The sequence below is a fragment of the Cololabis saira genome, chromosome 13, assembly GCF_033807715.1.
Source record: "Cololabis saira isolate AMF1-May2022 chromosome 13, fColSai1.1, whole genome shotgun sequence".
In the NCBI taxonomy this organism is placed as follows: Eukaryota; Metazoa; Chordata; class Actinopteri; order Beloniformes; family Belonidae; genus Cololabis; species Cololabis saira.
In genome coordinates this window covers 38772001-38787695 of record NC_084599.1, presented here as the reverse complement: position 1 = coordinate 38787695, position 15695 = coordinate 38772001, and the positions used below count along the sequence as shown (strand labels likewise).

Below are 15695 nucleotides of genomic sequence, written 5' to 3'. Positions count from 1 at the left end.
TGAGCTCAGAGTGTAGCAATTTGACGAGCTGAGCTCCGGTCAACGCAGCACTAAGCTCCAGACGGGGCATGGAGAGCTGCTTCCGTGGTGCGACCCGGGATCGTGCCATGATGAATGACACATGTGGGTGTCCTTCTGCGTCTTCCATACGAAGGTAGGCGACAGATCCGTATGCCTTCTCCGAGGCATCGCAGAAGACGTGTAGGTCGACGTTGGAAGGGTCAGCGTTCATGTTGGCAGGCAGGTAGCAGCGAGGCATGCTGATGTGCTGAAGATGGGGAAGTTCACTCTCCCAAGTCTGCCACACTGAGAGGAGTTCTCCGGTGATAGGCTCGTCCCACTGTTGCTCGTGCCTCCAGAGGGCTTGGATCAGGACCTTAGCACGAGTGGTATAGGGAATTATGTACCCTAGTGGGTCGTACTGAGACGCCAGAACTCTGTACACATTCCTCAGTGTGGGCTCAGAGGCTACTGGTTGGCGGTGCTTGTAGCCGAGCGTGTCCGAGGGACAGTGCCACCGTAGGCCTAGGGTGGATTCCTGTGGATCCGCTCTCTCTGCAGTCAGCCATAGTTCACAGCCTTCGGACCTTGCCTCTGACGGTAGATGAGCGATGACCTCTGATCGGTTGCTTGCCCACTGCCTCATGTCGAATCCACCAGCAGCGAGCAGGACTCTCATCTTGTCAATCAGCTGTCTAGCCTGTTGTGGAGTGTGCAGAGACTGAAGGCAGTTGTCTACGTAGAAGGCGTTGTTGACTGAGTTCAGGACCTCTTCGTTGCTGGCACTGTTGGTCTTGGCGTGCAGCTGTAGTGCGTATATGGCACAGCACGGGCTGCAGGCAGTACCGAAGGGCAGAACACGCCATTCGTAGATGTCTGGGCTGCGCTCCTTCTCCATGTCACGCCACAGGAAGCGAAGGAGTGGTTGGTCTTCAGGGAGTACCCGGATCTGGTGGAACATCCCACGGATGTCTCCGCTGATGGCTACTGGATACTCCCTGAACCGGAGAAGCACACTGAGCAGTGAGGCTCCAAGGTTGGGTCCAGGAAGTAGGATGTTGTTGAGGGCAGTCTGCTGGTACTTGAACGAGCAATTGAACACCACTCTGGCCTTCCCGTTGTGGTGAACAATGTGGTGCGGAATGTACCAGGACTCCTCCGACTGGCTTGCTTCGTCACTGCTGATCTTGACGACGTACCCAGCTCTCTCCAGCTTGTGGATCTCTTCGTTGTAGACCTTGGCCAGATCTGGGTTGCCGGTTAAGCGTCGCTCAGTAGCGCGTAGCAGGGGAATCACCGCCGATGGAGGTGCATGTAGTTTGGGAGCTGCTGGCTTGCGGAGTAGAGGTGTAGCGTAGCGGGCTATGCCATCTACTGTGACACGGACAGTTTGCTGGTCCAGAGTGTTAACAGCTAGCTGATCTTGCTTGGAGCGTGTTGCCTCCTTCTCAGACCGAAACGGCAGGGTGTCGACTTGCCAGAGCATCTCAACGTGCCGATGTAGGTCTTGATTGGGTGACTGGAACGCTGCATGGAGACATGAAGTCTCCGTGGGGGGTGTTTGCAGGAAGTTGGTCGGTCCCTGTATGGTCCATCCCAGCAGGGTGCGTACAGCGACTGGACTGCCTTGAGGTCCTCTCAGTACTGGACATACAGGAGTGATCAGATGTGGGTGATCGGAGCCGATGAGGAGCAAAGGCTGGACTACACTGAAACCTCGCACCGGAACCCCACGGAGATAATCAAACCTCTTCTTGAGTATCTCTGCAGGGCAGGACTGCTCTGCGAGACTGAGCTGCTCTGCGGTAAAGGCATGACTGATGTCGTATTTCACCTGAGTGTTGTTGGGATTGCATACCTCGAATGACACAGATGCTCCATTAAGCTTCACCACATCTTGTCTGATGGTGCGGAGTGACAGAACTTCATCCTCCCCATGCAGACCAAGATGCCTGGCAGCGGCAGGAAGGAGGATGGTTCTTTCAGAGCCGTCATCCAGTACGGCGTAAGTGTCCAGTGTCTTGCCTCCGCTGTGCAGCTGAATAGGAACAATCTTCACCATGACACGACTGGAGTTACTGGACTGGCTTACATACACCATGCTGGAGGATGCAGTAACGGTGAAGAGGCTCTGACAGGCTTTGGTGGCCACTTCGTGCAGGACAAGAAGGTGTTGCTCATTGCAGGTGGAGCATGGCTTCTTCAGGGTGCAGCTCTCCGGCTTGTGTCCACGCCCACATCGCCAGCATTTACTCTTCTCCTTGATCCAAGCACCTTTCTCAGCTGTGTTGAGCTTAGCGAACTCTGTACAGGCACTGAGGTAATGTTCTTGGTTGGAGCAGTAGGGGCAATAGGGCTTAAAGCGCTCTCGCTTCTTGGAGGCCTGGCCGGGGTTTGAACTGGCTGGAGAGGAGGCAAAACTTTGTGGTGGCTCTGAGCTCTCAGGCTGGTTAGTCACATAGATAGTGGCGGTCTTAGACTGCCAGGGCTTGGCAGCCTTGTTCTTGCGCTCGAACTGAGTGAGTTCTGGTTTAGAGGCGTCAGTAGCACGTCTTGCCACCTGTATGGCTTGCGCCTTGCGTTCCAGCCAATCTGCAAAGTCAGGGAGCGTGTATGTCTGATCACTGCCACTGCGGATGATCCCCTTCGATATGCAATGCTCAGCAAAGCGGTCTCTGTAGGAGGCGGGTAGCTTGCTTAGCAGCGTGTCCACGTGAGAGCCACATCTCAGCTCAGCTCGAGAGGAACCATCGATAGTACTTAGCAGACCCACTAAAGTGCTGATAGAGGATGAGAAGTCCTCAAAGGCCTGTGCGTCACCGGGCTTGATAGGGGGAGAGTTCAGGATGGCCTTCAGCTCTCCTTGGACAAGCTGGCGCGGCTGACCGTAGCGCTGTTCAAGGGTGTGCATCGCACTAGTGTATGGCGTTGGGTCGTTGACATACCTCTTGGCAACCTGATAGGCGTTTGGCAGTTTGAGGAGGTCGAGAAGTACTTGGTACTTGTAGTCCTCGGTTAGGTGCTTGTGTGGACCTAGCACACTGTCCAGTCCTTTCTTCATCATAATGAAGTCACTCTCCTTACCAGTGCTGAACGGGATAAGCTTGGGCTTTGGAATGCCGTAGGAAGAGGCAATGGCCATTTCCAGGATGCCAGGAGCCGTTGGCCCCGATGGTGGGACAGGTTGCCCATAGGGTACTGGCGGTGGCATCGTAGGCACAGCTGGCGGGAGTGATGGATAATTGGGGTAGTACCCTCCAGGTGGGTAAAATGCAGGAGGATAGGCAGGGTACTGAGGGTAGGACTGGTATTGTATTGAAGGAGGATGTGATTGCTGAGTAGGCTGAGGAAAGGGATTTCTCTGTTGGACAGGTGGATGGCTGACGGGCTGTGCAGGCGGAGCCTGAGGCACAATAGGCTGTGGCGCAGACCGTGGTTGATGTCCATCCTGTCGGTGTGGAGTATGAAGTGCAGAGTTGGGGTTGGAGATCCATCCATCATCCATGAGCACTTGTGCTGAGGCCTGGTGGACTGGCTGGCTAAGCATGGCTTGGTCTTGTGCACATGGCTCTCCAGTCTGAGACAGAAGGCTGGGCTGTCGTGACAGGGAACCACGCTGTGACACTGACTGCTGTAGGGACTCTTCGCCAGCTGCAGTAGTGTAGCGAGCGGGGGTGTGAACTGGTGTTGACCGATGGCTGCCAGCAGGGCTGTCCAGGGTTAGCCTTGGCAAGCTAGCGTACTGTGGAGGATAGTGATGGTAGGATGGAGGATAGAATGGCTGATGCGCTGGAGCGCTTTGTGGATAGGGCAGGCGTTTGGCGCCGTCCATCACAAGCTGCAAGTCCTGTAGCTGTTTGGTCAGGTCGTTGTAGCGTGCTTCCATGCGATGCCATTGTTCCTCTTCAGTTGTCCTCTGCAGGGTTGGAAAAGGCGTGAGGAAGTCAGCAGGCGCTAGCTGGCTAGCTGGTTGACTCTCTGTAGCCTGATGAGGGTGTCGCTCAAAGGGAGGCAGTTGTTTGGCTGGGTAACCATGTTCGTAGTCCCCAAGATGCCGTGGGAGCTGTCTCACTCTCTGGGGACGGATTGGGATGTCATCTTCTCTGTAATCACCTTGGTAGGTCGCCATAGTGCAGTGGGCGGAGCTATCCGGCTCGAAGGACCACTTGTGACGGACGTGTACGTTAATGGCTAGTCGCCCCCTCACTGACTATGTGCTCCGGTTAGAGAACAGCTGCGACTTCGGGTGATAGTTAAACATTTATTGATTCCAGACATCAACGTGATCAAAGGTATTTGTGTGCATTACAGAACGCGTGTGTGTGGTTTCTGTGAATAAACATACACAGAAAGGGTAATTAGAAACTATACAGCCAAATTCTACAATATAATAAAATATGCAGAATATACAGTTTCATTATAATTAAGAAATCAAATATACACATTATGTTACATTAACAATATACAAAATAATATAATTGCACCTAAGCAACATTAATGTGAAAGAAACCGAATTACTGCAAGTGGCAAGAATAATATAAGTGAAAACGAGGCACTCATGGGCTTAATATCGAGAAATCAAGTGCAATACACTTGGTGACCACAAGGAGGCGATCTAAGACCACAAATGGTAAAAGCGGCGCTTGCCTCCAGCATGTCTAGAAAGACGACTGTTCACGTGAACAGCGCATGGCACCAGACGCGACCAATGCAACATTTAGAAGCTAAATAAATGCCTTAAACATTAACGGAAAGCTAGAAATAATACCACAGGTCGAAAATACTAATAAAGCACTCTCAAACCCGACCATTCATTACTTTCTAAACTAAGAAATAAGCATTTAGCAGAACATTTAAGAAACGGGCATTTCTCCATAGAAATGAATAGGAGCTCGCGGTAAAATCAAAGTTCACGGTTACCGGATTAAACAACATGTAAATAACACCGGCGGATGAGATAACAACATAAATACAGACATAAAAATGATGTACTTACATTGTCATTAACGCACACGTACACACAAAGAATAAAGGATTTCAGACTGAAAGTCAAGTCATGAATGTGCGCAGGTGCGTGGCACGTCACCGCTGACGTCACTGACGTCCCAATGCTGACTGCAGCAGGGAGTTTTCCACAGTGTTGATTGATACTCTAGTTAAGTTCTGTGACTCGTAACCTTGCCATACCTTGGCTTCGACTGAATTGACGCCACTGGTGTTGTGGTCCCCATTTAATAACTTGTGTGTGAATTGTTGTAGTGCCATTTTTGCCCAGTAGATGGTGTATGGAGTTTGGGGGAATAGGTTTATAAAGGTGAGGCTGATCACGGCAGGTGTGCCGGTTGCCGGTGAGCACACAGTTTTTTGACCGTCTTCACTTTGGCGTCGTGTTACAGCTTTACTGATTTCATGCAAGTTATAACTTTATAAGTGCATGTAGTTCGCTGTAGAGAAAGGAGCTCGTGTGTACGTTTGTGTGTATGTTTATGGACAATCATTCATTCAGCTGACATGCTGCCCAAGGAGACGCGTCATCTGTCAATCAGCGCCTCAGTGACTTGTAGGTTTTTTCTTGTTTGTTTGGGTCAAAACGAGTCAAGTCACAACAACAGGTAATCAGGTAATCACCATGGTAATCACCATGGTAATCAGGTAATCAGGTAATCACCACGGTAATCACCACGGTAATCACCACGGTAACCACCATGGTAATATCCATGCTAATATCCATGGTAATCAACACGGTAATCAGGTAATTGACACAGTAATCATCACGGTTATCAGGTAATCAGGTAATCACCACAGTAATCTCTATGATAATCAGGTAATCTCCACCGGTACATGGATGCAGTAACCACAATAATAGTTATTTCAAAGACTGGGGTCTCCAAAGTAGAAAACTTTTTGCACACCAGATATGCAGAAAGGTGCGTCGGAGGAGGAAAGCTGCAGCCAATTTAAAAAGAAAACTCCCGCATACGTTCTTCTCACCAGACTAGTGTTTTATTGGGCCAACGTTTCGGTCATCCAGGATGCCTTGAGAAAGGTCGATGACCGAAACGTTGGCCCAATAAAACACTAGTCTGGTGAGAAGAACGTGTGCGAAAGACTGGGGTCTACAATTGGGATTAAAGTTCCACCGGTACAACAAATATTCTGTATGATTACTGAAATCTTTTACCTGGCACCCGAGCGTCTGTCCTCCCCGTGGTTCCCGTGGTTCCCGTGGTTCCCGTGGATCCCCTGGTCCCCCTGGTTCCCCTGGTCCCCGTGGTTCCCGGGTGCAGACTGAAGCCGGCAGATCTCCGTGTGCGTCTGGCTCCTCAACGCTGAAACCAGGAAACCTTTTCAGAGCCGTGATGAACTGCTGGAGCAGAACCAGCGGTCTCCAGAGGAGGCTCTGGGATCACGACCGTTGGATCAGGCGGTTGGTGGAGGACTGAACAACAGGAAACTTTGTTCTTCCTCTGTTGCTGCTTCAACTGTCGGCTCCAGAATGTGATTCCTGTTCAACCGTCACCGGTCCAGAGGATGTAAGAGGGGCGCTGTAGCCCAGTGACCTGATCACCAGCAGGTCTGCAGAACTCTATAAAAACTGGATTAACACACTGCTACGAAGGAAAGACATCAGCAATGACCTTGGAGAAGCTACTGTTGCTGCACAAGTTCTACCTTCACTACGAGAAGCTTTATTCCCAGGAATGGAATAATACACCCAAACACACCCTAAGATCAGACCCCACAATGTTCAGTATGCATGTATGTGGTAGTGCTGTACTACTACTCTTACCATACCAGCAGAATTGTTATCAGTGCCAACTGGTGACACCTGGGCCCGATGTCCACCAGTCTTTAAATCCAAGCCTGTTAGGCCGCGTTCAGACTGCAGGCAAATCTGATTCATATCTGATTCCTTCTCATATCCGATTTTCAGGGCTGACTGTCCACACTGTGTTTAGCAAGTGTCCAAATCGGATCTGGCTCTGTTCAGACTGGGCCACATCATTGACTGATCTGACGGGTTGCCGTAGCAACGACGTCGGAGCGGAGGCGTCACTCAGCGCGTGTATTGTGTGAAGTCATGTAATTGCGACAACGAAAACAATAACAAGATGGAGCCAGCTCACCACAGATTAATGAGGCATTTCGTTTCTTCCTCTGTCCAAGGACTGCTGTTTTCAGCATCTTCCGACTGCTCCATACCTGTAACGGAGCTCCACAACTCGAAATGGGCGGGTGGTTTGGCGCATGGGTCTGGTCTGGCGTCGCGTAGAGTGACGTCACGGACAGTCAAAACCGATCTGAGTGTTTGGAGCTGTTCAGACTGAGACGCATCTGCCCAAATGCGATATGAAACTACCTCCCGGAGGTGGTTTCGATCTGGTTTACAAAAATCGGATCTCATGTGGTTTGGGACTGTTCAGACTTCAAAAGAGTCATCCAGTTTCAATCTGGATGGGCTAAAAATCCGATATTGGCTGGCAGTCTGAACGCGGCCTTATTCATTCTGTCTTACTCTCTCTCTCTTCACCTGCAGGCACCTGGTCGGTGATGTGGCAGCCTTGGTTTCCTGTTATCCTGTTTAGTTTATGCATCCTACAACACACATCTACACTCACTTACTTTACTGACATCCACATCCCATGTTTGGTAATCTTTAACATATTTGAGTTCAGTCATTTCTGGTTAATAAAAGCATTTTGTTATTCATTATCGTGGTGTGTCTCCCGCCTTGTCATGGCTGTAAGAGCGTGTGTGTGTGTGTGTGTGTGTGTGTGTGTGTGTGTGTGTGTGTGTGTGTGTATACAATAGGAAGCTACCCCAATCCACCTGTCAAGTAATGCTGACTCTGTATCAATCTGTGAAGAGAGAGCTGAGCTAAAGGCAGGGTTTTCTGTTTAACACACCATCTACGTTCCTTCCCTCACTTGTGGTCATGAGCTGTGGGTGGTGACCGAAATAATCAAGCAGCAAGCTGAGATGAGTTTTCTGTGGGTGGGTGAACTCTCCCTTCAAGATGGGGTGAGAAGTTCAGTCATCTGGGACGTACTCGGAGTAGAGTCACTGCTCCTCCACACTGAGAGGAGCCAGCTAAAGCCTGGTTTATGGTTCTGCGTTAAACCTACGCCGTAGTAGGGTACGCGGCTACGCGGGAGGCCTACGCCGTAACCTGACGTGCACCTCCCAAAAAATATAACTACGCGTCGAGGCGACGCAGACCCAACGCAGATCAAGAGGGCTGTGATTGGTTTGCTAGCAACGCATTTCCGGTTCCAGACTGCGCCATTCCCACCATTTTTAAATATCTTGTTGTACACGGACAGAACATTATCAACATGAACCAAGTCGAGGAGCGACTCATTGAGGAAGTCCTTAAATATGATCACCTTTACAATTCCTCGTCACCTCGCTACAAGGATTGCCAGATGGCACCAAATTCTTGGAGGGAGATATCGATGACTTGATGGTGTGGAGGGTTTGCTCACGGCTATAAGGCAACAATGAAAGGATGGTGCATGCTGGTTTAAACCTGCCGTATCTGGAGGAGTGGAGGCATCAATCCTTATACCTGGACCACTTGTAAAATGATGTCCTTCTACTGAGGACTGAAAACTGGCCAGTTTGAGTGTTGAACTCTGAAAGTGGATTTTGTGCTACTTAAAGACAATGGGATGAATTGAACTCAGAGTCTCTTTAACAATGTGCAGCACTTTACCATGATGCGCCACATTTTTGCCTCCTTCCCAAGCTTCCTGGACAGTTTTCAGTTCTCGGTAGAAAGAGATCATTTGAAAAGTTGGCCAGGTATAAGGTTTGATCCCATAACCTCTGCATCTGAAAGCCTCTTTGTTCCAAGATGAGCTACACCAGGCATTGAAAACTTTTGATCTTTTGTCCTTTATTTCAAGCCTTCAAAATGTGTTTTATTTTATTAATTTATTGTTTTTGTGCTTGCGTTTGAAATAAAATATATCAATCAATCAATCAATCAATCAATCAATCAATCAATCAATCAATCATAGACACCATCTTCCCATCTCTTGTTTTGAGGTTCTATTTAGATGATACCGAGTCACCCCCTGATCAGATCCAAGATCACGGTATTATAAGAGGAAACTTTTGCACATAACTGTGTTTGGGAACTTATTTCACTTCCTGCTCAACTCGAGACAGAGTAACAAGAAAGAGCAACCAAACTTCTCTCATGACCAAAGTTTATTACACACATTGTGACATCATATCGACAGATGAATGAAAGAGTTAAAAAGACACTGAAGTCTAGACTTTTATTCCCCCGTGTAGCTCTCCGGGTCCAGTCCCCTCTTGTGGTCAGAACCGTGGCTGACCCCGCAGTAGTAGACGGCCGCGTCGCTCTGCTCGGACCCTCGCAGCAGCAGCAGCGAGCCGCCGGCCGTGGCCGACACTTTCCCGGGGTGGACGCCGTCGCCGTACCTCAGCTGGGAGCCGTTGGTGGAGGCCAGGCTCAGGAGCAGCTCCGGCCCGCGGCCCGGGGCCTTCCGGTACCAGCTGATGGTGGTGGGGCCGGCCGCGGGGGCCCCGGAGGCCCCGGAGCCGTCCAGCAGGGGGCAGTGCAGCGTGGCGTCCTCGCCCGCTCGGACCCGGACGGTGGAGGCCACCGCTGCGGCGCCAGGACGGAGAGCTGGGAGACACTCACAGAGGTCAAATACTTTCCCCTGACACTTAGTCATTTGATTAAAAGTGCTCTAATGTATAGAAATATTGTATGGAGGAGTATTAGGGCCAGGCAGGAAAAAAATAACATTTTACAGAAGATTTTTTTTTCATTATGCACTTTGAGAAAAAGGTCGAAATGTTGAGAAAAAAGTTGAAATATCGAGAAAAAAGTCGAAATGTCGAGATTAATGTTGAAGTACAATTTCAAGAAAAAAGTCGAAATGTCGAGAAAAAAGTCAAAATGTCGAGATTAATGTTGAAGTACAATTTGGAGAAAAAAGTCAAAATGTTGAGAAAAAAGTCGAAATTTCGTGAATAAAGTGGAAATGTTGAGAAAAAAGGCGAAATATCGAGAAAAAAGTCGAATTGTCGAGATTAATGTTGAAGTACAATTTCAAGAAAAAAGTCGAAATGTCGAGAAAAAAGGCGAAATTTCGACTTTATTCACGAAATTTCTACTTTATTCTCGAAATTGTATTTCAACATTATTCTCGACATTTTGATTTTTTTCTCAACATTTCGACTTTTTTCTCGAAGTGCACAATAAAACAAAATCTTCCCCTCTCAAATATTTTTTCTCCTGCATGACCCTAATACTCTTCCGTAATATTGAGACACTTCCTGTGTTAGTTATTGAGGATTATGGTTTATTGGATAAGAAATGTAATAACAAGTTTATAAATGCTGTCCTTAAATCGAGATCATTTAATGACTATCACAGAGGGTTATATTCTGACACTTCCCAGTCTTTAAGTTTGTCTACACTAGAAAAAGCCCACTCAAATTATATCAAATGGCCTAAAGTCAAGGAAACTCATTTTAAATTGATCAATAAAATGTATCCAACTGCTGAATATTTGAGATAAAGATTTAAATTTGAAACTGACCCCTGTGCTTTTTGTAATGAGTCTGAAGAATCACTTGATCATATGTTTCTATTGTGTCCTGTCTCACAAACTTTTTGGCGTGAAATTAGAAATTGGCTATCTTTGAAAATGACATCCCAAAATAAGAAATCTCAAATATTATTTTTTACATAGATACAATTGACAAATCAGTGTCTCTCTTGGTTAATGTAATTCTTCTACTGGTTAAATATCATATGTACTGTTGTAAGTGGAGAAAAATCAAGCCCTCTTTCCAATGTTTTTTAGATGATTTCAAATGTTTTTTTGTCTCTATAAAAAAATTAAGTCAAATTACTGCAAAAAAAATTATTGCCGGATATATCAAAAGTATCTTTTATTTTAATCTCTTTCTGAAATGTCGATGTTGTTTGCCTTAAAATGCCTTACTGTTTTTGTTATTAATTTTATCTCTTGTTCATGATAATTCCCAAAATATGTTCTATTTTCTTTCTGTATTGTTGTATTTCCTCCAAAAGCAGTTTGTATAAATGTGTGTTTTTGTTTATAAAAGAGAAGTTAACTACTGAATGTCCCAGAATACGTCTACTTTTATATTACGGGATTGAAAATGACCAGATAGATGAGTTTCGACTGAAAGGACAACAAATCACTCGTGATGGAGAAGTTTCATCCGTTAAAGCTGAACAGAAGTGTTTATGGGTAAAGTTAAGGAGGTAAAGGTGAGACTCACCGCTGAGCGTGAGGAGGACCAGGCAGACCGGCAGAGACGCCATCGTCTTCTGACAGAGGAACCGGATCCTGCTGCTGTTTTTGTTCGGCAGGCAGCCGAGCGTTTCGTTCAAAACAACTCCAGCACATAAACAGCACATGGAGACGTTTCCTGGTCTCCTTCATGGACGTCCTGGACTCACAGGAACTTCAGTTTTCTTGGAGAATCTGTCAGCTGAAAACTACAGACTGTAACCTGAGATAATAGTAAAGACCCCAGACGGATCAGAACCACCTAGGGTTGCCACCTTTCAGAAATAGAAATAAGGGACGCCCTGATTTCAGCAGCGCAGGAGCCAAAAAAAAGCCCCAAAACTTCTAAACTGAATAAAAATGTGTTTATTTTATATGAAAGAACAAAATGCTTTGATTTAAAGTTTAAAGTGCTTTAATAGCATTGAACTTGCAGGACTGTGTACAGACAGCCAACCATACTAGCAACTGAAATATCCTCCTATGCTATGTATGTCCACATCAGCCAAGATGTATAATATAGTCTACGGGTGAAGAATATGGTGTAAAAGTTAATTTATTTAAATAATTCAACTAGAATATGGTGTAAAAGTTAATTTATTTCAATAATTTAACTAGAATATGGTGTAAAAGTTAGTTTATTTCAATAATTCAACTAGAATATGGTGTAAAAGTTAATTTATTTCAATAATTTAACTAGAATATGGTGTAAAAGTTAGTTTATTTCAATAATTCAACTAGAATATGGTGTAAAAGTTAATTTATTTCAATAATTTAACTAGAATATGGTGTAAAAGTTAATTTATTTCAATAATTCAACTAGAATACCCTAGAACCACCCTCTCTGCTGGCCTGGTCACTCACAAACACTGACTTTATAAAAACTATACCAGCTACTCGTAACCCGCCCATTCACAGCCATTCCCACCGGTACAGAACGTACCGGAGGCAGGTTTTATGTGTTGACTCATACAGGAGCGTCTGAGAGTCTCTATTCAAACCAACCAAGACCAATGCAGAACAAATAAATTAACACTGACATTATCAGTGTGTAAAGAAATTGAAAAACAATAATATTAAGTAATAATAGTGATAATAATAAATTAATAAGATCTGTAAGAGGTAGGTAAATATAAACGTACAGTGCATGGGCAGAAATATGTGCCACTAGAAACTGAATTTGAATAATTTATATTTGAATTTGAATTGCTCAACTTGAATAATTGCATTAAAAAACTGAATCTGAATCACATAATTTGAATTTGTATTGTTTAATTTGAATCATTGCATTGAAAAACTGAATCTACATTCAGCTCTCACAATTCAAATTCAGTTCTTGCAATTCAATTTCAATTTTACTGTGCCAGACATCCGGGTCTTCCGAAGGAAGAGCAATCGAGTGCAGATACATAGAACTCCTTTTCACGTAGCCTACTATAACCTCTATTTTCTTTCAACGATATAAAGAAACCAATGAGAGCGAGATATTTCGAAACCTATTTTGTTTTCTCCATTCTGTGTAAAAAGTCTAGATTTATATCTTGCCGTTTTGTAGAAAAATTTCTGCTCAGTTGTTCAATGCAATGATTCAAATTAAACAATACAAATTCAAATTATGTGATTCAGATTCAGTTTTTTAATGCAATTATTCAAGTTGAGCAATTCAAATTCAAATATAAATTATTCAAATTCAGTTTCTAATGGCACATATTTCTGCCCATAACAGTGGATCAATAATAAAGTGAAAAGGTTTTTAATACTAAATGGAGTTAGTTAGATTATATACAGGAATTACGGGATGAAAGAGGAAGATTAATCCAGAAAGAAGGAGAAAGAAGACTCAAAGAGAAGAAAAAATGCAAAACAAAAATGATAACCATATTTAATAAAATAATGAATAAAAATGTTGTCTTTGTTACTTGTTTGATTTCCAAATATATTAGTGTTTGTGTGTGAATGAATCAATGACAGACATAAGCTTCAAACACCTTTTGTAAAACACTTTAGGGAGTTCGGTCCATTTGCCACATCCAATATAGCCGACTGGGTGACCTATGGAAGATATGGGGAGGCTTTTACACTCAAAGTTTTAATTGTTAAAATTAAAGATGATCCTCAATGAGTTTTTAGGGTTTTTTATTTTATTTTTGGAGCGATGTACCTGATTGAACCCGCAGTTCCATCTGTTCGCCACTAGAGGGAGACGCGCAGCGCATTAAACATGCAGCGTTACATCCCGAGAAACCCTTCATGTAAAATAATACACACTGCTGTGTCCAGCTCTGTAAACTCCCCTAAATGTGGGAATCTCAACAGCACTTTTTGACAAAGCAACAATCATCAGGACTTGAAAACGGCTCTAAGACATACAACAAATGTAAACGACTTTCAGTCTAATACAACACAAGCTTTCTCCAGAAAGAACCAGAACACGACCCCCGATCAATTACTACATAAACAGGTAAAAACTCCCCTAGGAGGAAAAAAACCTGGACCAATTGACTATTGACTCGTAGAGTATCTAACATTACCACAAATGATAATATAACCACAAATGATAGTATTACTACAAATGATAATATTACCACAAATGATAATATAACCACAAATTATAATATTACTACAAATAATAATATTACTACAAATAATAATATAACCACAAATGATAATATTACTACAAATGATAGTATTACTACAAATGATAGTATTACTACAAATGATAATATTACTACAAATGATAATACCACAAATTATAATATTACTACAAATGATAATATAACCATAAATTATACCACAAATTATAACATTACTACAAATGAAAATATTACTACTAATGATAATATTCCTATAAATGATAATATAAAACAAATGACACGTGCTGAAGTAAAAGTATCAGACAAATACACTAGTGATGCAGTAACAGAAAGAACCACTAGATGTCTGTAAAATGCTTTTTTTGTAACTAAGTTGTGATTTCCTGCTTGTGTTGTTCTCTCATATGTAAGTTTTGGATAAAAGCGTCTGCTAAATGACAGTAGCAGTATTTGTAGTATTAAGTATAGTTTCTATTTCTAGTTCTTTTATCGTAAATGCAGCTCATGTAAAGTGTTATTGTGTACAAACTGGTTTATTTAAATTTGATGTTAATGTTTGTATTTATAACTTATGATTATTATCTATTTACAGGATCATTATTTTGTGGTATTTATACTGTATTTCATGTTTTTGTATAATTTGTTGTTTGTGAAGCATGTAAACTGGGCGACACGTTATCCTATAAATAAAAGACAAAAGTAAGTAACTAAATGGCTTTCTTTCTGTTTCTGCACGTTCTGCTGCCGCTGCAATAAAGTTATCTTCCTCTTCATCTTTAATAGGTTTATTAACTTCAAATGTTTCATTTGTGTAATTTTAAAGGCCAAAGACGTTTATGAAAGAGCAGAAAATAACCGATTTAGTCTGATGATGTGATTTCAAACCGAGGGGGGGGGTCTGCAGAGCTTGCAGCCAGCAGAACCGGTTCCAATCTGGATCTTTCTACAAGATGAGCAGAAAACGAACCCAGCGCACGTAAATCATGAGCTGCTTTCGCTGCCAGGTTGGATTCTTGGGAAAACGAAAGCAGATGATTTCTGGGTTTCTGCAGTTTCAGCGTGAAGGAGAAACAACAACCTTCGGCCGACCCGACCCGGAACCCCGACGGGACCACCGGTCCGATCGGAGCGACTACGGCTCCACCCGACACCAGAACCACAAACAGCAGCCGTCCTCGGCTTTAATAAACGTCTGACCCCTGACCTTTCATATAAACAACCATAATTGACATTATAAAACATGATTATTGCTCTATTTCGGTCTGGTAACGAGGGGCGGCTGACTTCCCCCGGAACGGTGGCCGACATGTGACGGCTCCGTCCTCGGTGACCTCAGACCCAGCGGCATGCTGGGAGATCGCCCAGTCGGCTCCACCGGTCGGCTCCACCGGTCGGCTCCGGCGGCGTCTCCATCAGATGACCATTTTGTCGTTATCTGCAGGTACACGAGACCCAGTGACGTGCGGTGAGGTTCATGGTTGGTGAGGCACTGACTCCTTTAATGTCAGATTTACAAATATATAAACCAAAAAGGGAAGCTTATTCAATTGGCTACTGGTTATTTCATATCTCATCAGCAATCCTCACAAAAAAACACACGGGCACACATGCACGCGCGCACACACGGTACATATTACAGATCCTTAAAGGTAAGAAAAAACGTGCATTTGCTCTACACCCTCCATGTGTTGGCCGTCGCAATTCTATAATTCATACAACATAAATGAGAGTATAGACTGGTGTACAAAACCACAGATTTAAATTTTGACCTTTAGTGAAATATTCAGTTGTTTTT

The 15695-nt window shown here is 44.4% G+C and overlaps 1 protein-coding gene across 1 annotated transcript; it reads right to left on the bottom strand.

Moving 5' to 3' along the window:
- Window positions 1-9287: 9287 nt before the first annotated feature.
- Window positions 9288-11338, bottom strand: sid1 (secreted immunoglobulin domain 1). Its single transcript, XM_061739005.1, has 2 exons — window positions 11296-11338; window positions 9288-9661 (listed from the first exon to the last, which is right to left on the bottom strand). The coding sequence occupies exons 1-2, from the start codon at window positions 11336-11338 to the stop codon at window positions 9288-9290; spliced, it is 417 nt and encodes a 138-aa protein (XP_061594989.1).
- Window positions 11339-15695: the final 4357 nt, after the last annotated feature.

What these genes read in the sequence shown, in the direction of transcription:
- sid1 (XM_061739005.1), bottom strand. Translation starts at nt 11,338, where the DNA reads ATGGCGTCTCTGCCGGTCTGCCTGGTCCTCCTCACGCTCAGCG. An exon ending in GGTCCTCCTCACGCTCAGCG is followed by an intron (nt 9,662 to 11,295) that starts GTGAGTCTCACC and finishes AGTGTCTCCCAG; the next exon opens with CTCTCCGTCCTGGCGCCGCA.